General features: G+C 42.3%; 2 protein-coding genes across 7 annotated transcripts; one reads left to right on the top strand and one right to left on the bottom strand.

Annotated features, from left to right (window-relative positions):
- Positions 1–130: 130 nt before the first annotated feature.
- Positions 131–20,154, bottom strand: fam171a1 (family with sequence similarity 171 member A1). 4 transcript variants are annotated; one of them, XM_035644454.2, is made up of 9 exons: positions 20,022–20,154; positions 13,578–13,805; positions 12,786–12,878; positions 10,407–10,565; positions 9,369–9,545; positions 5,209–5,325; positions 4,880–4,994; positions 4,203–4,320; positions 131–3,948 (listed from the first exon to the last, which is right to left on the bottom strand). In XM_035644454.2, the coding sequence occupies exons 1-9, from the start codon at positions 20,071–20,073 to the stop codon at positions 2,380–2,382; spliced, it is 2,628 nt and encodes an 875-aa protein (XP_035500347.1). In that variant the 5' UTR covers positions 20,074–20,154; the 3' UTR covers positions 131–2,379. The 4 variants fall into 4 exon arrangements, with proteins under 4 accessions (XP_035500347.1, XP_035500328.1, XP_035500337.1 ...); XM_035644435.2 differs by lacking the exon at positions 20,022–20,154 and adding an exon at positions 19,823–19,956; XM_035644444.2 differs by lacking the exon at positions 20,022–20,154 and adding an exon at positions 19,823–19,956 and having other exon boundaries at positions 131–3,942.
- Positions 20,155–20,230: 76 nt separating this feature from the next.
- On the top strand, positions 20,231–22,975 carry LOC118316572 (H-2 class II histocompatibility antigen, A-U alpha chain). 3 transcript variants are annotated; one of them, XM_035644533.2, is made up of 5 exons: positions 20,231–20,364; positions 21,741–21,835; positions 22,014–22,277; positions 22,402–22,683; positions 22,804–22,975. In XM_035644533.2, the coding sequence occupies exons 2-5, from the start codon at positions 21,757–21,759 to the stop codon at positions 22,923–22,925; spliced, it is 747 nt and encodes a 248-aa protein (XP_035500426.2). In that variant the 5' UTR covers positions 20,231–20,364; positions 21,741–21,756; the 3' UTR covers positions 22,926–22,975. The 3 variants fall into 3 exon arrangements, with proteins under 3 accessions (XP_035500426.2, XP_035500434.2, XP_035500418.2); XM_035644541.2 differs by lacking the exon at positions 20,231–20,364 and having other exon boundaries at positions 20,565–21,835; positions 22,817–22,975; XM_035644525.2 differs by lacking the exon at positions 20,231–20,364 and having other exon boundaries at positions 21,120–21,835.
- The last annotated feature ends 352 nt before the right edge of the window (positions 22,976–23,327 follow it).

Genomic DNA, 23,327 nt, shown 5'->3' with positions numbered 1-23,327 from the left:
TTGTTGTTTTGTCTCGGTGTGGTCACCTCAAGTCTCCTTGAGGTCATTTTATGTCGTTTTAAACTACTTTATACGCGCTCAGCCTCCAAATTACTACTACGGGTATACAAACACCGACACAAACAAATTATTCCAGTTTGGCTGTTTATTCAGAATAATAGGCTTCAAATATAATGCAAGCAAACAATTTACACACTCTGGATGCTGTACTGCAACTCCACCCTCAGAGTGGAGGCTGCTGTGGGAAAGAAGTGGGTCATTCACAACACCAACTCACACGACATTTTGACCAGGAACAGGAAAGCAAAGAACTATACACTCTCTGATTGCTATGATGCTATATGGTTCTTGAGAGGATGCAAGTTGATTATTTATCTGCACTCTCATGTCTGACCCCAGACTCACTACCACCAACCAGGTGCATATGAATGATTTGAGACAAACATTCACCCCACAGAAACACAAAAATAAAGAAAATGCATTGAAATGACCTGCAGCTTAGTTTCACATACAATCACACTTAGCTTTATGCATCCTGTGCAACACTGAAAACTTCTGCGAATCCTTAACTGCTTACTCGGAGGAGAAATCTCTGCCTTGTTGATTGCTGTAGAGTAGGATTTTTTAATTGCAGCAGCTGGTAGACATTTTTCTGAGATGTCTGCAGTATAGCTTGTCGTGCGGAGGAAAGTTTACTGCATGCTTTCTTTCACAAGTGGGAGAGAAAAGGAGGGCTGAGGTAGTGGAGGAAAGCTGAAGGCAAAAAAAGGTGAGAAATAAATAAGGAAATCTGTTGCAGACTCAGGTGGTTCAAAGGCACTTGGAACATCAGGAAATGGTCAAAATTGAGGTGAAACAGCAAGCAAAACAGTTTGGTTTCAGATAAACGGTATGAACTAGTTTGTGTGTTTGTTTTTGTAACTAACGATAAGGCAGGTGAAGAAGAAAAGCCCTTAACATATTTAAAGATAAAAACTAAACAAAAATAGCCTATTTTTGGATAAAATACTTTATGTTGGCAATTAAAGTCAAAGTGATTAAGATTACAAAGAAAGGCATCTCAAGCAGATGTATAAAAGTGATGCATGGCCTTCAGAGCCAAAAAATATGCCAATCAGTGGTTCACCAAACACAAAACCTTTCATATTATTACACCTCACAATTATTTTGGGAAGAACTACCGTTTCATAGTGGTATTCAATCCTCACCCACCAGTATAGTGGCGTGTCACATTGTCTGATTACGCTGTAGAGCGGATAGTGGTTTCATTTCTTCAGTCCAAAAACTTCATCCCTTGTGGAGTTTCTGTAAACATCCATACATCTTTCTGATGAACTACATTAAATTCTAGCGACCATATTCAAAGTACAAGATTTACATGTTTATATCAGGGCTGATTGTTGCGCAGGTGCACGCAGCAGCACCTGCATCACTGCTCTCACTCAACCCTGGAAAACATCAAAAGACTTAATTTCCAAACCAAATGTGAAAAGCTGCTCCACAGTCTTAAAAACAGTCATAATAATTTCTAAATCGGGGTTATAATCTCGCTTTCAGTGAGGCCAATGTGTTCCCAGGTTTTGCCAGTGGACTGAGGCCAATATGGCTCAAGAAAAAAAAGAAAAAGGTCCTTGTAGTCTTTAATTTGCGAGAACCACCCATCATCCGTTTCTAAAGCTCATTTACACTTACAAGGCTGTTAAAAAAAAAGGCATATATTTGTTGTGCATAAAATATTCTAAATATTCTTGCCACGAAAGTCTATTTGTTTCCCTCAGGCTGTGTACATCATGCCTGAAGAGTGGTCCGTACAAGTAGTGTGTCATGACAATGACAAAGTGGACAGTGGTCTTTTCTTTAAGGGGAGATGGAAGTTCATGAAGGATCGGAATCTGCCCCTAACGCTCAGGTCTCGAGGGGATACCAGTGCTGAAATATTTTCTCAGTGCTATATAAAAGAACAAAAGGTGTGGTCCGGGCAGAGGGTGGTCAAATGAAAACAAAACTGACATGCCCACATGGCTCGACATTTCTTCATGGTATGAGTGTGCGTAAAGAGTATGGTCATAGTTATAGTTTCTAGCGAAGATGTTTGTTGTTTGCTTTTGCCTTTTATGTAATTTTTGTGTTTTGCTCATGTGTGACTTTAAACACATCAGTTTTCTAATGGGAATAATTAAGTACTGAAATTCAGTTTCAAAAGAACGAGGACCGCAGTCTGTTCCTCATTATTTATATAGAAAATTCTTTGAGAGGGGATTACTTCAGGGCCAGTGTGGACAGGAGGAATAATTAGAGTAACCAAAAACATTTTTTTATGTTTATATTTTTTGGGTTTTCTATTAATGTGAGCCTATCCTTTAAGGTGCGATCTTTGTTTCATTTCAGGTTTAAGGCCAGCAGGGGTCGCTCCTCTCTCCTCTGCCACGGACTCTTCTTCTCCTCCTCTCCATCCTCTGGAGCTGCATTGTGATCTGGAGATACAGACAGCAGCGCATGTTCAGTCCTGAAAGTTTCCCCCTCTGGTGTCGGCAGGGGAGGAGGAGAAGCAGGAGAGTTAAGGGAAAGTGACGGGGGTTTCTCTTGTATTTGTACCCCCTCTACTCCTCCTTTCTCGGACACATTCCCCTGCCCCTGATCCTCGCTTGGACCCTCTGATTTGTCTGACAGGATGGATCCTGTTTTGCTGTTCTGAGGGCTGCACCTGGATGTCTCCTCCTCACTGCCTCCTTGGTCCAGATCATCCACATACACCAGCTGAGTGTAAGTCATGGCGGGTGTTATGCCCTTCGACCTGTCTTTCTCAATCTTTCTTTCTTTCCGCTCTGCGTCTCTCCCCCTGCGTCCCACTCTTGGCTCATTCAGGTCCACACCAGAGTCCAGACTGGCATCATTGCCATTGCCATGCCTCCCGCCACTACCGTTACCCTGCTGACCTGGCATGTTGTTTTGGCACCCTGCCCGCTGGAGGTCGATGTAGGAGTGGCGAATGTGAGCGTTGGAGCGTCCATCCAGTGAAACAAACCAGGCACGTGGGTGAGGAAGAGGCTTCCCTCCTCTGAGCTCCATTAAAGTCTTTTCAGCCCACAAGGTGTCCTCACTGTTTATTTCCACTAGAGCCGTTTCCCCAAGAGCAGCTGGAATAGACAGAGACCCTGATAGGCCAAGCCCCTCTCCATCACCCTGCTTGGTGGGACCTGGGGAGCAGTCTCTGGGGGGTTTTCCCAGGGGCTGCTGGGAATGTGAGGCATTGAGCTCAGCCTGGATGGTCTCCAGGTCACTCTGTTGATCAGTCTGCAGAAGGAGGGCCTGACCAGACAGAGGGTGCTCCCCAGGCAGGCGCATGTAGTGTGCTGGGATCACCAGTGTGGGGCGCACCCTCGGGTAGCTTTCTCCCCCACTCAGGAGGTCCACAGATCCGCAGCAGAGCAGCTGGCCTGGACGGGAGAGTGACGGAGGACCAGGGCGCTCCAGGTGGTCCACAGACCGGGACAGAAGGTAGTCAGGAGCCCTACACTCACCTCCCTCTCCTCTAATGGGGGAGTGAGGAGGAGAGGAAGGGGAGATACAATCAACCATCCCAATGCTGCTCAGCTGATTAGCTGACACCTGACCGTGATTGGCTGATGACAGTGCATTTGAAATCTGGTTGCTGGATGAGCAGACGGAGGTGTATGATTGACGGTAGCCCCGGTCTGTTCCGGATGAAAGCGCAGCCTTTAATTGGAACGTGTCCACAGACTGCCGGTAGTCTCTACTGCGAGGCGTCAAGTTGCCAAGAGATGAGCCGTGGTGGCTGTTGTTGCCGAGAGAGCAGCGGCTGTGTTTGCCGCTGTGATGAATTAAGCTATGCTGACGCTGATTGTCTTGGTGCTCATATGAGGAGGGCTTCAGCATCGGTGTGGTCATGTCAGGCTCAGTCGCTGTGGAAACAAGTTCCAGCTGCACCTTAGAAAACAAAAACATTAACTGTAACAAAACTATTTGAATATCCTTGGAGAAAGCAAGAAATATTCAAACCAAAGACATTGCTGTAATCTAATTACGGGGAAAGAATAGAGAGACGGTATTTTAGAAATCTCTCTGTGCCTCCTCTGCCAACCACAGGCTTGTGAAACACCAGGCTTAGTGTCAATCCAGCACCTCCCTGATTTGATATTTGCATTACAGAGGAGTGACTGATTTCTGAATGTCAGACACACCTCATTGCTGATGAGGTTGAGGTGGGACATGGAGGTGGCTTGGTCTCTTTTGCTCCCGTCCAAACTGGATGACAGTGTGAACTTGCGGTGAGACCCTCGAGGCTTCAAACAACGACGCCTGCACAACACAGAAAAAAACCAGAAGTTTTAGTTCAGTTTCTTCTGTAAACAAATATTTCAACAATAAAAAAAATATAAAAAAGAGTTTTTGTTTGAAGCCTTTGAGTGCTTATATTTACAGCAAAGCACTATAACCAGACTAATGAAGTACCAGTCTGCTGTATTTACATTCAAGGAACCTAAAAAGCATTACCTAATAGGGACAATATTTTATTCCCATGGGAATTTTGATCTATTTGCTAATGATATCTCAAGGAATGAGCCATGGCAGAGGAAGACAATGAAACCTTTAAACCTGTTCATTATGTTAATGATACTTGTTTAATACTTTGCAGAAACAATTTGAGCAAAACAAACCCAATGCAAGTATCTTTATTTTAGTTAACGTTGTAAGAGAGCAATACGTCAGTCCTTGCTATAACATGATATACTCAATAGATTAATATTATAATAAAAGCCAGTACATTCGTCATAATAACTGACTAATTGTATTGTTTAGTCATTCAAACACTGTCAAAATACAAAACAGATTTTTGTGGAAAGAACGTTTCACAAACCTGCAGTAGTACAAAAGAAGGCAGAGCAGGCAAAGGAGGATGAGAGCCATGCCTCCCAGTATGGCCAACAGAAACACCGTGTGGTACGTGCTGATATCCTTTGCAACCATTGGATCTGTTGGAAGGAAATATAAAACTGCCAGTTATCAAAAAAGTATTTATTTTAGTGTTTATTAAAAATGATGACTATATCCAAATTCTACAGTTCACTACAAGACTATCTACATACATATGCATAATTGTGAGCAAATATCTGACAATGAAATGTATGTTTTTTTTAATATATCTATTTTACAGTAAATATAATTGGTGTCAAACTAGGTTCTCACCTGAGTGCAGTGGAGACATGGCAGCCACCCAGTATCCCAGCTGAGGAGCAATGTAGGTCAGACTGAGCTGGTTGCCCTCCCTCTGCACATTACCCCAACTGCTCTTTATCCAGGCGCCTGCACGCGCACACACACGTACACACACGTACACACACACACGTACACGTACACACACACACACACACACACACACACACACACACACACACACACACACACACACACACACACACACACACACACACACACACACACACACACACACACACACACACACACACACACACACACACACACACACACACACACACACACACACACACACACACACCACAGAGCTTGAAATTACATTTCTCAAGATTAATTCTGTTAGAGTGTGAATTAGTGAAAACTGACATGACCTGCAGCAACATCCCACCTGACTCTCAGTAACTCAATAAAGACAAAGCAGCACTCCACTTAGCTGTAGTTAGGTAGGTAGACTATTTATGTTAAAGGCCATTTGATAATGTGACAGAAGTAAAACCCCATTAACAGGGTCACTGCAGGGTCGGTTGAATTTAAGTCTATACAGAACCTTTTTAAAACCACATAGAGGGAAATTGAATAACAATGTATATGTCATACCAAACACAATATCACAGTATGATGGTAAATTAGGGCCTAGAACTATTATTACATTTTTCACTATTTCTTTCTGTCAAATTGTCATAAAGAACCTTTTGAAGTTTCTTGCTTCATATAACACATTGGATTTCTTCACCACGAGAGCTCCCACTTCATCCCAATGCGTAATCACACATGCACTCTTATACAAGCAGTTATTTGACCCACTGCAAATAATGCAACCAAGATGCATAATAATATCTGGAACTTATCACCCAGCAGTAGATATTTCCTAATAATAGAATGAATCAAATTAATGCAACCTGGATCCAGATAAACAACATAAAATGGATGAAATGATTAAGTAATTAAAGTTATTTATGTTTCCTAAAATTTGACAATTGGATACAATAACATTAAGTATTTAAACAACCATTATAGTTTACATCAAGCAAGAAAAAATTTGTAATACCTTCTATGGCCTTATTTTTCTTTTTCTTTTATTAAATGTTTGTAATGTGACTTTGTTCTATTTTTTACAAAACCTGCAGATAGCTTGATTTACTATCTGGTAAACCACTGACTCAAACGTGTTGCATGTGTTTTGACAGCACCTCTCCACAGGGAGGCAGCATGCTCTATCATATATCTGTGGGAGCCAATGAACAGGAACACAATAGAAGCTCCAACCATGACAGAGCCAAAAACCACAACAAAGCCAATGGCATTGACTGATTGGCTCGCAGTAAATCTGCACCAAGAGGAAACATTCAGTTATGCCTTTACACTTTCCTCCTCTCCTGGTCTCAGGAGTAGCATGGTGAAAACTTCTTTGTTTATTTGTAGTTGTACAACATTGAGGAGTCAGGAATCTGCATTGATATTCAGGAAGGAGGAATCAAAACAAGGAGAGGAGAGGATATTCAAAGAAGAAAGACAAATGCATAAGGGAAGGAAAGAGGGGAAAAAAACAAGGAACCAGGAGTGGACAAATGAGAGGAATGGAAGGAGAGATAAGGTACAAGAAACAGGCAGAGAAAAATTAGAGAAGCTGTGTGACTCAGTGCACGCACGCACGCACGGACGGACGGACGCACGGACGGACGGACGGACGGACGGACGGACGGACGGACAGACAGACAGACAGACACACACGGCCTGTGTGCGCCCAGCTCTCCCTCGATTTCACTCCGGTTCGTTCTTTTCCACAGAGGGGTCCTCTCTCTGTGTGACTGACCAGTTTAATCGTGAAATTTAATGACTATGTTCCCATGCTGCCATACAATACACAGCTGAGAGACTGGCAACTGCTCAGACACAATGCAAACATTTATAATGTCAATACAGTTTGTGTATCACTTCTGCTTCATTTCCATTCACGCAAAGTCAAAACACAGCTGACCGTGGGTCTATTTACTTCAGTTTGCATTGTTCACAGATAGTAGTCAGCTCTTCCCTTATTTGCATCATCAGCATGAAGGTGTGTCTGTTTATGAAACACACACACACACACACACACACACACACACACACAACTTGATCCGTCTGTATGTGACATCATTTCACCCAATGCTCAAATGAGAGGTTGTCAGTTAGACAAGAGAAACCGGTATTTTTGTGTGTGTGTTCCATGCGCACTTTGTAAACAAAACTGTCTTCTTTGTGTTTCTCCAAAGGGCAGACAGATTTCAACGTTCCTTCTTTGGGTGTGTTTTTTATCCTCAGTTTAATGTGCGTACGCGCGCACACACACACACACACACACACACACACACACACACACACACACACACACACACACACACACACACACACACACACACACACACACACACACACACACACACACACACACACACACACACACACACACACACACACACACACACACACACACACACACACACCTAATCAGGATCAGGAGCTTGGTCTTTCTGTTGTGACTTATTTGGCCGGTTGCTAAGGCACATGAGATGTAGCCCGGAGAGGGGTCCATAGCTTCTGTTGTGGAAATACTTGCCTCTACAGCCCGTGTGTAGGCTACAACTGGCCAATTATTGTGGTTAATGTCCCTGTGGTTTGGCTGACTGTGACTACTATGTGACTACTACTGTTCGATGCCTCTTACAGATTCCCCATGTATATTTGTCAAATTTTTATGACAGGAGAATATGTCCAAACATATCTTTGTCAGTCAATGTCTGCAAAAACAATTATTTTCAAATGATCAACAAACATGCCAGGTTCTTTCTCAGTTAACTGTTGGGTCTATTAATAATCAAACATGCCATTCAGAATTTCTACAGGTCACATGTTCAAATGCCATGTCCAATAACAATTGTCCATCAACCTGCTGTAATTCCAGTGTCACTGATATAACACACAAACATGTATTTAGTACAAGTCATGTCCTAATCAAGATATTATGAGCCAGTCCATCACAGTGTTTCAGTGTACACTTGGTCATATGCCCATGCAATAGACATCCCCCGAACCCTAAGGAAAATCAGTTATATATTCACAATACATTTGAAAAGCAGGAACCGGTGAATTTTATGATGTGTTTGCTTAAAGCAGCCATACTACTTGGTTTACTACCTGCCCAGCAGCAAACAGCAGATTAAGTCGGTAAACAGCAGGTGAACATAGTGGAGCATTTAGCACCTGGATGTTTCCCTGAGGAGTTGGTAGAGAAAAAAAAATCTGATCGAAAAAACAAGTGTACATTGGACATAAACACAACTCTAACAAATGCTCATATTGCTCCACATCTGCTGGATAAATAAATAAGCAATAGACAATAAACTAAATAACTGATAATGTCAGCATTGCTCGTGACGTGTCCGAGCAAATCGTGTATTGCAGGTTTCAAAAACTATTAAACAATTAATTGATTACCAAAATTGCTCAAAATTTTCCTTCTGAACTACAAGGCGATTATATGACTAATCTTTTCTGCTCTGGATCAAACAACCCAGTGCTTTTTGTTTCACCAGAAGAATTTAATAGGTCCTGACGGAGCTTTCTCCTGCTCTCACACAGCACAAATGTAATGTGGAGAAACAGAAGATGTGGAAACGTGACACTAATGTACACAGAGAGGGATGATTTGTCATGCAGACGCATCTCATTCGACTGATGAGCTCTGCCTGTCCAATAGGAGCTGGGCGTGTCATGGTGAGGGATGTCGGACAACACAGATGTGAGACTGCTGGAATAAATGTTTGGGCTTGTAGGCTTGCTCTCGTTGATTCTGAAGATTTAACTTATTCTATCACTGACTTGTGATGCAGAAAAATTTGGTGCCATATTTTGGGACATTTTTTCTCTCTGTGACCTTATGAATAAATTCATTCACTGTGTGAATGAGCATGTGATTTGCGTAAATGTGCCTATTCTCAAAATTTTACAAATCATTTGCCAACAGAAGTAGGCCTCATGTAGATGTGAATAAATCACTACATTGCACTTTCACTGAGAGCTCAGTGGAAGAGATACAAACAGAGAAATGCCTAGAAAGTCAGAAAAGCTTTTATGCTCCTGTCACCACATACCTAAGCGCGGGTCAAATCTCCAAGCATGGATGTGATCATTTTCCTTCAGGCCGCTGTCAGCTGGCAGGGGGACAGACACTGTGATTGGCTCGTTCACCTGCAGCTCCACACCGTCGCTGGCCAGTAGATGAACAGAGATGGCTGCTACAGGCGTCAATTCAATCTTCTTCTCAGCACCTGTGAGAGAAGCAGGCAAGTGTAAAGCTACATCCATCAGAGTAATCCCAGTCTATACTAACACACATGAAAACAAGCATCACATGACCATTTAATACTACGGACGAGAAACGACAATAGTGAAAATTAAGATCAAGGAATCAACGTGGAACTTATAAAAATGTTTTTTACCATCCATACTTCAAGGCATTGATGCATTTTAAAACAAAAATGTAGTAGTGTGGATGTAGCCTAAGAGGGAAACAAGTACCAAAAAGGAAAAAAGGAGTGTGAGTAAGGTGCACAGGAGGGGGGAGCAGGGAAAGGAGCAGGCGGTAGAGGATGGGGAGCAACATATGAACGGCATAGATTAAGGAGAGTTGTTAGAGGAAAGACGGACAGGAAAGAAAACAAGGGAAAGACAGGATAGAAGGAAACACGTTGGAGAGTGAAAAAAGAGTTACTGAGGTTGGAAAGTGTCACAAAGCACATGTATGCTGCTGCTGCCTGGAGGAAGATGGAAGAACAAGCAAGCTGTGGGGAGGGGGGGTGGGGTGGGTTTTTTGAGGAGTATTCAAGCTGAAGGAGACAGAAGGACACACAAAATCATACACAGGAGGCACCCACACCACAACGTGGACGCCTGAAAGCATGCGAACACGGGGTGTAGGTTATTACAGAGAGCACACACAGGGGTGATTGTGTTTCAGGAGGTCAGACAGAGAGGCTTCTGCAGGGTGGTGTCTCTCTGATGTACCACTCCCCAATCCCTCCCGGCAGTCTTCTCCCCCGTCAACTGTGCCCGACTCTCTATGGCCTCATTTTTAATATGGACTCTTTAAACTCCTTTGTGCCATTACCATTCACCGGTTCAAGCCTCACCTGTGCCGTTGCCACTGAGGACCTGCAGGTGGGGAAAGTGCTGGATGTGCGAGGGGGAGCTTGCCACGGTGAGCAGAGCGGTCAGGTTGGCATAGGAAGAGTTGGAGGGAAGACTCAGAGCTCGGCGCAGGAAATGAACAGTGGGCTGACGTCTGAAACCTTGTGTGTGGAGTAACAGACGTACAGATGTCAGGAAACCCGGGCATCTTTAACTCACATTCAGTGCTATTAAATTTTTTTACATTTAAAAACAAAGATGACATTAACAAAGACAACACTAGTCAAAACCAAACTAGAAACATGGTAAGTAATGGTTATGCATCTTTATAAATAGTTAATAATCATTTTTGACTTATTGTTCTATGGGGTGCAAATAACACCATAATTTAAGAATGAGTTATCACCTTTCTTGTTGTTTTTGTGAAACTTGTTTCAACTTTTGTTTAATGGACTGTATTAACATGCGCTTTTCTAGACTTAATGTGGACATCATTCAGCGCTCCTAATACCACTCCTCTATCACACACTGCTGGCACAACCACCAGGGGCAACTCGGGGGTTCAAGGTGTTTCTGAATCTAAAGCAATACACGGTCCACTAGCTACTGGATCTGTGTGTGTGCCGGGAAAAAAATCCAGGTTTTCGTCTCAGCCCTGGCTCTGTAAATCGAAAACCAAAAAATGGTGTGAACCGCAACACACAACACTGCGTGTGCAGTTTGTAAACATCACTCCCAGACACCTTAACAGACATGCTAGCGAATGACGCTATGACTCGAGGCTTTTGGCCTAGTGGTTTGCGCGTCGGGCCAATGCAGTAAAATCACAACAACAACAAAGAGAGAGACGCCAACTAAAATCGCTTACTGCCCCTTAAACTTTCTAGTTCTTGTTTCCTATTAAATTCAATGCAGAAATGTGAACTTAAAATCCATTAACTATCTTGCACACCAATGTGTGTTTCAGGATGTTTTACAAGGCAATTTTCTACCCCTGGCCATTGTCCAAAGTGTATTTATAAATTCATCAATCAAATTAGGCCTAATGGAGTCAACTCTGGATCGATGCTGAAAATATAATGTGTTGCTCAACTCTTTCTCTGGGCCAGTGCGATACCTCTTTCTCGATATTTTGCCACGCAATTAATTGTTTCCTTTTCATTTTTCTACTTCCCTGCATCAGACGAGTCTTTGTCTGAAATAAACAGATTATGGATGAAGTGCAATAAACAGTGAAAACTGCATCTAGCTGGACTCAGCAAGGTGATGTCATTGTGTCCGACTGTGCCGAGTACACATTCCTGAGCAGTGAGACACAGATCCAGCTGTATATGAATGTTCGCTGTGTTTGTGTTTCTAGTAGTGCTCAACATGAGTTCTGGCTCTGCCGTACAAGTGGAACTTTTAGCTTTGATGTTTCGTTCATAAGTCTCGTTCTCGAAATTCAGGTGGAAATGTCTTCTGCGGCAACGATCCCGTTTCTATCCTTTGTTTGGTCGCTTCCTCAACTCTTCTCGTCTTCTTTCCCTCCACTTTTCTTTCACCTCATCTGTTCCTCCTTCTGTTGGACACCGTGCGGCCCATCCCCCTTTCTCCCTTTCACCCCTATTCTCTCCAACTGCTCCGCCCACAACCTCACTTCCCAGCACATACTGTATCACCCTACCCCTCCTCTTTCTTCCCCCTCTTTTATTCTCTTCCCTTGTGCCACACGCCAAGTTTATCACTCCCCTGGGCGACTGAGTTCACAACATTATGACAAACAGAGTGTGTCGGACAGACAGCACACATAATGTGCCTCTCAGGCATTAACTGTAGGCAGTGTGTACTCAAGAGGTTTCACATGTTAATGGTGTGCGTGGATTTATGTGTGTTGTGTCTGGTTTTTTTTGGTCAGACAACACGGCTGACATGTTAAATTACTCCCTAGACACACAAAAGACCCTACAAACAAAACGACCAAATTGATTTTGCCTGAGTGAGAAACCCGCATCTAATGTAATTACCTAAACAAAGAGACTGACTAACAAAGATGGACTCTTAGTGTATATTTGTGTAAATGTGGACGGAGGAGGGGGGATGGATTTTTCCCTATATAAACTATGAAATCTCTCAGGTCTAATTATATTGATATTTCTTTTTATCAAAAACAAATATATTAATTCATCAGTGTTAATTCTGAATATCAAAGAATGGGTGAAAATGTAATTTTATGAAGACAAGGAATCTAAAGTCATACTAACATACTGATGTTAGCCAGTTTTAATGTTTTCCAACTTTGCATAGCTTATCTTAAAACAGTGTGTTGACATTCAAGTGAAAACCAGCAACTGGTTTTAATGTTGTGGTTGATTGGTGCATACGCTAAAGACGGCTTTTACCTTGTAGGCCTGAAACGATCTCCACAACATCTTCATACACCATCAGAGTAGCAGCTCGTTCTGGTAGCAGGTCCAGGCTGATGGAGGAAAACACTGGAACGCAAACAAAACCACACAGTGTACACACTGCATTAACTGATAAAAATATATTCACAATAACATAAGGAACAAAACTGCTATCAACTTGGGTACTTTAGAGATCAAATACAGACATAACAAGTCATTAAATCATCTTTGTACATTTCCAATTGTCCTGCTTTCATCCCGTCTGCTGTGCGGGACACAAGTCTGACCCAGCAAACTGCACTTCTCTCCTCTTCCTTCCTTCCTTTCACTCCTCCATTGTTCAGAGCTGGTAAGCGTGATAATCCAATTGGCCGCCATTGCGTTAGCTTATAATAACCCCCCCCCCCACTGCAACACACACACAGACACACATATACACACAAACACACACACACACACACAGTACTCCAGCCTCGTGGGAGGTACTTTGTATGTGAGTGTGTGTTCGTGAAAGGGAAGCTTAAGCATCCCCCTTGCTGGGTTTTGGCATCTATTGTCATAAATCAGTAATGGAGCACTCCACTTATCGTCATAGCTCACACACCTGGCAGAAAGTCACAAATTATTTTTATTTCACTCGAAAACACAAACTTACACAGGACAAGACACATTGAAATCAATAACCTGCCAGCCAATACTCTTAGTCTAAATGTGGGTATTTTATAACATCCTCTCTGCATTCGTCCTAAAATATTTGTCTCACTCACACACACACACAAAACCTACCAGGTAATCTCGATGGCGTCCAGGGCACAGAGTTTGGCACATATCCCTGTTTAGTTGCGGTGACGACCAGTGGTGTTCCAAGGCGGTACGGGAAGCGCAGGTAGGTGTTCCCATCAGCTGATGAGGTTTCCGTGGTTACAGACGTGTGGTTGGCAAAGAGCTGAATGGTGGCTCCTCCCAGGGGCTGGTGAGTGCTGGCATCGCTCAGGTGAACCTTCAGAGTCACCTCTGTGAACAAACAGAGCGTTTACTGAGCCACGTGTACAGAGAGAGACGAAAAAACTGCAGATGTATTCTGAATCATCGTGATAGGGAGCAATATACAAACACAAAACACAGAGGCATTATAATTACAGTCATCGATGGGTAACTGGGTTCTGTTTCAGTGCCAGGCGCTTTGCCTCCAAATCCACGGATACGACATTCCACATCCTGGCCAATCGCACAGAGAAGGCCATCTGACCATTTCCTGGACTCTTGCCAATGGCACTTCCCCTCTAAAACAATGGGCCATTTCCCTCTCTCAAAGAAGCCTTGGCCCAGAAAGGAAAAACAACTGTACATATGAACACCTTCACTAATGGAGATGAGGAACATAAAAATCTAACACAGACTGCCTGTTGATTGAAGAAAGGCTCACATAGGCACTATATGATATTCACATAATGCAGTACAATAACGGCTGCAGCCAGGGAAAAGAAGGCAGAACGACATACCGTTTTAGAGTATGACATAAATAAAATGTTTATAAGGGTTTACTAGTGTATTCTGCTTAATGTCATGTCAAATTCATATTATTAGTTTGTAAACGTTGGGTGTAGTAGGAGTCAAACTGTGAGAATTTGGTCCTAAACTCAAGACACGTCACTGTTTTGAAGCCGGTTGTCTTTGATCACTGAAACTCTCAAATGTCATCAGTCCAAAGATTTCACTGTTTCTCTAAGAATAATCTTTTGTTTGTAACAGCCTGTGTAAATGGGGTTTTTATTGACACTTAATTTAAACTTCCATGCCAAATAATTAAAGTGACATGACATATTCAATACACGTTTTTCTTTCTTGCAAACATCTTGTCAACCACCCTACAAAGCTTAAAGTAGTTTTGTAAAGAAAGGGGCAGCTCAAAGGCTGCAGAGGTTCATCACAAGCTGAAAATCAAACAAACCATCTATTTCAGCTTCATATCCCAAAGCTAAGATAAAGACACAAGCATTTTTTAAACAACCACACAAACCCATGCTGTCTCTCTGTTTTTGCACACATGACAACGTGGGCCCTGTTTATCATTGACTGACGGCTGACCCGTGGTGACCTTCCAATTAAGGATGAAAGAGTAGTCACCTCCATCTCCCTTGACCTAAACATACCCACCTCCCCCATACTCACTTCAGCTGAATTTGAAAGTTGTAACTCTTCATGTAACCCCACCCTCCGTGACACACACGCTAACACATACATACCTCTGGCAGGACTAATCCCCCTTCCCCCCACACAATGATCCTGCGGTGAGCAAGGAACCACTCTGACAATATCGGAGTTCAGCCCGAGTGCAGACTCCACCTAAAAACAGAGCCGTGCACCAAATTATACCTTTGCCTGGCTGGACGTTTTATTGTGCTTTTTAAGCGGTGAGGTTTGGCGAGGCAACGTGTCAAGTTTCAAACCAAACACATCATTACCCTAAAAGGTCTGGTGTGAAGAACAAGATGCGCTCGGCCCTCTCCACTTCATTCCTCCTCTTTATTTCATTTGTACTGTCACAGTAGAAAAATAGAAGGCTGGATTTCCCCTTGACACAAACTCCCCACTGCATTAAGATTTGCCGTGTGTGTGTGTGTGTGTGTGTGTGTGTGTGTGTGTGTGTGTGTGTGTGTGTGTGTGTGTGTGTGTGTGTGTGTGTGTGCTGGAGAGATCATGACCTCACTTCCTGTCCCACTCCCACTGATATGTTGTTAGGGGTACCAGCTGTGCTCACTTTAAAAGAACTCCCCTGGGAGACTCCAGACATTCACACACAAATGCAACAGTCCCCTCCCAGTCCTCTTCCAATAAATCAGTACTGTGGTGACATCATTGTTAAACAAGCAGAAAGATTCTGCAGCGAAATCAGTAAATCCATAACTGCTCCTCACTATATTGACCCCTTATCTATGCATGTGTATATGTACCATATCGGGGATAAAGGCATCAAAGAGAGTTCTGCCTGACCGACGCTGCCATCTCAGACCAATTATCTCAGACAACAGCAGCCAAAGCAGCAGGGTGGTTTTTTCAGGGTTGTGTGTTTTTGTATGCAAGTAGACAGCGATGCACCAGAGAGGAGAAGCATGGAGGAAAAAAATCTGTGTCCGTGTTTTTCAGCCCACTACAACTTGAATTAATTTGTGTTTTGTGTATTAATCAGAAGTTAAACGGAGGTAAAGCCTCTCAGCACCATCAAAGTGAGCTGTGATCAACTTGAAATGCGTGGTATGGCTGGCCTCCACTGGGTGTGTGAAGGGGTTTGGTGTTCTTCCAGACAGAGGAGGGGGAAACAGATGCCTTCTGCACACAGCGATAGGTGGAAAGCTTGGTTGTACACAACTCTAAGCATTAAAGTTGCAGTTGCACTGATCATTACAAAAATTCACGGAGGTCAAAGTGATGCAAGTGAAATGACATTAAGGAGACAAAGCTGTAAAAAAAAGGGAAAACTGTTATTTTTTTTACTTGGTAGAAGATTGAACATATTACATCATAATGATGTCTCTAAGAATTGTTGCAGAAGAATTACTGATATGATATGGCACAGGATACTGAAAAAATATTGATGGAAACTGGAAGGAATTTCCAGTTTTTCCTCTCTGGCCCAGGTCGCAAAGGTTTGTCCCAAGTCACAAGGTACTATTTTGAAAAAAATAGTCACTACCGGGGTGTGGGGGAAAAAAGGGTCAATCTAGTAAAAAAAAAGTTTTGAACAAATGCTCCTTACCTGTTCATCGAATGCATTTTAAAGACAGAAATAGGAAATTACTGAGGTGGTAAGCCTACATTACAAATCAGCCCTACATTACAAATCTATTTCGTCACAGGTAAAGATCCATTTATCTGACTTGTATGCTGCATATTGAATTGCAATATTTATTTATCAATCAATGTTGTTTTTGTTCAATTTTAAAGTTTTTTTGTTTTAAACTGATGATTAAAAAAACATTTCTTCAACTCAGCAGCTAAACTTTCGTGGAAATACCCCAATAATTTACAACTTAATAATACCAGTTAATTTGTAGGAAATTGTGAGTGAAGTTCCCAGAAATGATCTGGAAATCTTGAAACCAATAGAATGAAGCATTACCGAAGACGACTATCACAGCAAAAGGGGCAATTTCATCATCTAAAGCAGAAACACATGGTTGAGCATGAGAGGAGCCAGAAACCATGTGACAAAGAGCTGAGGACTAAACAGTATAAACAGATAAACTACACTGGCACAGCATTGAATAGTCAAAACACGAGAGAGCTGTTTTGATAATTACATTTTTTTTTTTTAAACAATTACAAACAGACCTAGATCGGTTGCCTGATATTGGTCTATAACAGATATCACGGGTATTGACATATATCTTGTCCCATGTGCAAACTTTTTTACAGAACACAATGTTGAAAAAGATGCTTGAGGTTATTTAGAAATGATGTCATTATATAGCTAGTCCAGCAGCACACGCTCTGACTCCACTGTTGACAATACTGTCCACACTGTCTACAGCACATGTAACAGAGAGCCAATCACAGCTGAGTATAAGGTGGTATATATTAAGACTCCATTATATTCCCTATTCAATATTCATGGGCACTAAAATTCAAGGCTTGGGCGGGCTCTACAGAGGACATCATCCATCCCTGCTGCCGAGCAAACGTTAAAGTAATCATTTGAAACACAATAAAAACAAAGCAATCCAGTTCAGCGTTCAACACTATGAGAACTACACCACACATGCCTTTTTAAACCCTAGGCGCCAACAGACTGTTGTTTATGCTTCTGGATTTAATTACTTGTTCAGCTACAGCAACAGAAAACACATTGACTGGAGCCATTTGTTTACCATTCATATGACTAACAAACATCTGATTTTCAATGTGTTGATCTTACAAAAATGGACATGAGTAGTAGATGAGATCACCAGCAGGAACAAGGAACAACAAAAATATGGCATAACAACTCCTGAACATGTCACGGCAAAAAAGTAGGTGCAGAGGCAAAATAAGGGACAATAAAAGAATACACACACCTGTCTGCTAAAACTGCTAATATAAACCGAAAAACACAGTCCCTTGATGGGTGTTCAGCCTGCTAATTTCCCTCATCTGGATTAAAAGTAAGATTAGATAGCAGTAGTCAATCCCATTAACTCAGCGGGGGACCAGGCAACTAGGTTACACCATCAGGCTTAAGAGCGAATGGACACTCTTCATTTTACCTCAGTTATTTCCAGTCTAAATACTACACCGTTTACTACCACTAAAAGTGGCTCTGCTCCACGGCTACGCAGCACTTTTTCATGACGTCAAAGTGGGCCACTCTTAGCGCTCACACCAGCATCTCATGATTAAAATTAAGCTAGGCTGGCTGATGACAATACCATTTCATTTGTCTTCTTCCTGGCAGCCCCTGTACAGCTTCAGCAAATGTTTGTCTGTGACGGAGAGAGGCAACGCCATGCCTATTATGGGCAGCGGTAATGTGAGTGAGATCTATATCTGCCGGTAGATTGTCTGTCTGGCTCCACTCATCCATACTGTCTGTCGGACAGATCAGGAGAAGTCCTCCGTATCGACCCTTTCTCTTGGGAAACAACTGAAGGTCAATATGAGGCGAAGTGACAAACAGAGAAGGAGAGTGAAAGAAAGGGAGAAGGGAAAGGACACAGAGGCCGGCGCAGACTTCAAAACAGCAGTCTTGTGAAGTATCAAGGCATTTATACAGTGTTGTTCTTAACCTTTATCAGAGCTTCTTGTTGGGGATTCACCTGATTCACAAGCCTTAAGACAAAACTACCTGAAGAAGTCATGAAGTCATTATCAAATTATAAAATTTCAGGAACTAAATGAACAATTTGGAGTAAACAAGTGTGGGTCGGCTCAAAGTGCCAGCGAACACAGACGACCCAGTGTGTGATCCTGCAACTAAAAGAGATGAGAGAAGTGATGGATAGAACAGATGTGGCTCCACTTGACAGAGCTGTCTTTGAAGACAGAGTGACTGAAGGAGATTCCAGCAGATTATCATGATTCATGCCGTCTGCTGCAGCCGTGGTGACGGGATATCCTCTGAAAACAGCGACGTTTGAATCCAAAAAAGTTGCTGCACAGACGTCTCCGCTTTAACTGCAACTTCTTCGTGTTCTCTCTCACTTTTTCTAACTGAGGACACGCAGGACTCTTTGTCGTTATAATTTATGTTAAGCGGGTCTCAAGGTTGCTCTGTTATTATTAATCTACTGATTATTTTCTCATTCAGTTGGAGGGAACTTGTGAAGCAAAAAAACACCAAACAGTGCTGCCTTGCCTTTGGCTTTCATGCAAATGGTGACCTTTCATAAACCACATTATCAATCTGCAGCAGCTTAAATCTGAAGATAATAATTAGCTGCAGCCCTGGCTGGCACACATGCACACCTATACTGTTCCACTGTGTTGACAGTTATCTACCAGGCGGCAGGTCAGTGTGGCTTGACCCTGGGTCCTATTTCAACACAGGGAGAGGGAGAGGGAGAGAGAGAGAGAGAGAGAGAGAGAGAGAGAGCACCATAAATCAAAATACAAAGTTAAATGTTTCAACTATAGTCCAATGTGAACATGGTGATCGGTGTCACCAGCTGGACACAGACGAAGGGACGGAGCGTTTTATGAAACACTGCAAAGCTTTTAAAAGAAGAAGAAGAAGAAGAAGAAGACAGATCCCAGCAGCTGGACTCGCTCCCGCTCCTCTGCTCCTCTCTGCCCAGACACCACGAAGCCATGTCTCCGTCACCAACGAGCCAGTTGAGCCTCCACACGTTTGACTACAACAACAGTTTATTTAAACATGTGAACGTGAAGACAGATTATACGAAGTTCTCTCCCTCCGTGTGCGTGACACCGCCGGGGCTAACTCGCTAGCGTTAGCTCAGCTCGGGTCACATCAGCACCAGCGGCTAGCGGCTAGCGGCGGCACCATTAGCCGCTAACTAGCACTCGTTCTCGGACAACGCGAGCGGTTCTCTTACCTTCGGCGGTCGAGTCCTCCGGCGACGCCTTGCCGGAGACGAGGTGTCCTAAAAGGCAGAGTACAACCGCAGCGGTCCCGCTCCAGTCCGCAGCGCGCATCGTTGCAGATGTGCGTGTGCGTGTCAACGCAGTCGGCTAATATGAAGAAAAAACAACGAAGTGGAGACCAAATGTTCGTCGTTTCACCAACTCACTGACCGGACACACGTGCGTTCAGACGGTTTGTTCCACACGCGGGGCCACGCTCCATGTTCAGCGGCTTCAGGTGGTGCTGGTGTCGTGCCCGCAGCGCCGAGTGTCTTCTGCTGTGTCGTTGTTCATCCCCCAGCCCTTCTACCGCTCGGTCGATTTTTTTTTTTTCATCGACTGGCCAGTGTCAGGGAGGAAGACGGCCCCACTGCTGAGCCACATGCCCCAGAACAGCACCAACAGGCGGCTTCTTCCGCACGCAGCACCGCCGAATATCTGCGGACCTCCAGCGCCCCCTGCCGACCGACAGAAAGTTTATTTTTAGCTTTTGATTTATTGGTTCCTCTAACAGGCGAGCTGTTTTATTATTATTATCTTGTGTATTTATTTTTTCAGGACTACATCCTTCTTTTCAATCTTATAAAACTTTATTTTGATTTAAAGGGACAAACTTGTCCAGTTTGTGCTTTTCAGTGCTAGGGTTTAAATACTCTTGTTCACTGGAACTTGATCTCTAGCACCTGCAACTTTATTTTAAAATGTATTTATTCCATTTTTTTAATAGAGCAAGACACAACAAGTGAGCCAAGACATATTTTCACATTTGATGAAAAACGTAAAGGGTGGGCTACAACAGTGACAATGAGACATACGATGCAAACAAACGAGCAGACAAACAAACAAAAAGAACAACTGATAGTAAATAAAATTAGGATAAATAACTAAATAAATATGATGGCTATGTGTGACAATATTTAGTTCAGGGCGGACTATTGTGTAGAGTTCTGAAGTTTCTGTGTGTGTAGGTGCACCTTCAACCTAACACAGGACATGGGTCACTTTTTTGGTGAATACCAACTCCTCTGAGGTTTGTAAATTTTAGTTACCTGAGAAAACAATACAACATTCAGTGCTGGCTCCTCAAAACTTGTGAATCAATATTTTTGGATAAACTGCTTGCATTTACAAAGATCAGCATTACAATATTATCTTAAAAATGCAAGAAACTGACCTTAAAACCACACTTCTAGAGGGCTAAAAGGTTTCTGCAAACTGCACATTTCTCAGATGATAATTCATCTACACTGTTTTTTTTTCAACAGATGCTGATTTTAGGGTGTGTCTCTCTACTGCAGTTAAACTGGTTAAACTGCTGTGTCAAAATCAACTTTTGCATGACAGAGAACCCGTGAAGCTCTTATGTCTACAAATTGATTCGTTTAGTGTTTTGTTTCGGTACATTAATGCAGGTTTGTGTTGAATCACCATCTCGGCATAGTGATTTGATTTATTTTGTTTGTTATTTTCCTGACGTTTCTTCTAACCGTTTCATTTGAATAGATATGCTGTTGAATGGATTGGTTTGTTTACACGTTGGAATTTAGAATTCAGTCATTAAAGTGAATGATATTCCTGAGAACACCTAAAATAATAATGTACTCTTTTGGATTTGGGATTTTCTGTCTCGAGTAGCAACATCAAACACACAGCGGCCTTGTCAGGCTCAAACAAAGGGAGTGCCGGTTAGACACACCTGTCTATAAAAGGCATATTATTTTGGTAACAGAGAGTCCTGCCTCCCAATGGGCAGTGCCCTACCTGAGGGGCCAACACCACCTTACTTATTTTGGTTACTTGGTTCAGCATGTGATCTGGTCATGTGATTGCGGTGGAGGGTGTTTAACAGGAAACAGAAATAAAGATTTGTTTTTTTTGTGCTGAGAGCAGCTGAGATTCTCCAGTGATGCCGATCTCCTGCGCAGGCATGAGGCACTCTGTTGTTATAATCCTGATACTCACCACCCGCTGCACCTTTTCACAAGGTAAGAATTCATTTATATTTACTACTCTGTTCTTGTTAAGATTATGCAAACATAAATAGGAGAGTTTTTTTTGTTAAGAATTAAAATGCCTTTAAAGAAGCCATGACAGACAGAATCTATAGCTTTTTCTCATCATGACTTCATATGAATATATTTATTCTTTCACTTTCTTTTTCAGCTGCCCATGAATATATCACTGTTGTGGGCTGCTTCGACAATGGACCTACTGAGGTGACGGCTGTATTTAATGCTGAAGAGTTGATGTATGCAGATTTTGAAAGACAGGTCATTGAATACACTGTGCCCCCATTTCTCATGTTGGACCCTGGAGAAGTGTTGAAGGACATAGCTGTATATAAAAATGCTGAGAAAAACAAGAATCTGTGTTTAGCAATTATGGCATACTGCAGAGCAGAGGAGAAAAATCCACCAGAAGAGAAAGGTAAGGGATTTAGTGTGTACTGTATTACTGCAAGAAAAAAATGCATCAACGTCAACATTGATCTTTGTGATGTGGTTCATAAAATGCTAATAATAGATTGTGTTTTCCTTTAATCCCACTAAAGACCCCCCTGAGAGTATCATCTACCCTGCAGAAGAAGTTCAGCGCGGAGTTGAAAACCTGCTCATATGCTTTGTGAATCATTTCTACCCACCTTACATCGAAGTCAGCTGGACTAAAAATGGTCACCCGGTGTCAGAGGGGGTGTCACTCAGTCGATATTATTCCAATGACGATCTGACCTTCCGCCAGTTCTCCACCATGACGTTCACACCAAGGGAGGGGGACATTTACAGTTGCACTGTGGAGCACTCAGCCCTGGAGACGCCTACAACAAGAATCTGGGGTGATTGTTTATTCTTATAAATGCACTTAAATATTAAAATAAGACAACGATTTGTTTTAAAAAATGAAAAATACTTCATTGTGTCTGAAATTATGCAAATTTTCTCACTTTTTTCCACAGAACCTGATTTTAGTCATCACAGTCATGGACCAGATGTTTTCTGTGGAGTTGGTCTGGCGTTTGGCTTAATCGGGGTGGCAGCTGGTACATTTTTGTTTGTCAAAGGACACCATAGGACCTAATTTCTCTTTCTCAAGTGAATATTTCAATTATTAAACTTTTAACACTAATACCTTTGTCTGGCAGCAAAATTACTTGACAGCTTACACTTCACAAACACATGATGAACTCATAAAATATAATTCAGTATATTAGACAAAATTCCCCAACAATCAACTATATTGAAATTTGAAATGCTGAACTTTGCATTTAAAAACTGAAATTGGATCACGTAGTTTGAATATTAATAACCGCATTGAAAGACTGAATGTCTAATTGAATCATTTGAAAATGTATTAGTTTGGAAATGAATTTCACTAAACTTGAAATTAAAGATAATAATATTGAAATTGAATTAATTTGCTCTGAAACTGTATTTGATCCTCATTGGAAATTCAACAGTACACACCCTTCCATATTTACTT

This window comes from Scophthalmus maximus, chromosome 1 (genome assembly GCF_022379125.1).
Source record: "Scophthalmus maximus strain ysfricsl-2021 chromosome 1, ASM2237912v1, whole genome shotgun sequence".
Lineage (NCBI taxonomy): Eukaryota > Metazoa > Chordata > Actinopteri > Pleuronectiformes > Scophthalmidae > Scophthalmus > Scophthalmus maximus.
Note: the sequence above shows the minus strand (reverse complement) of the source record. Positions and strands in the feature narration are given on the sequence as shown.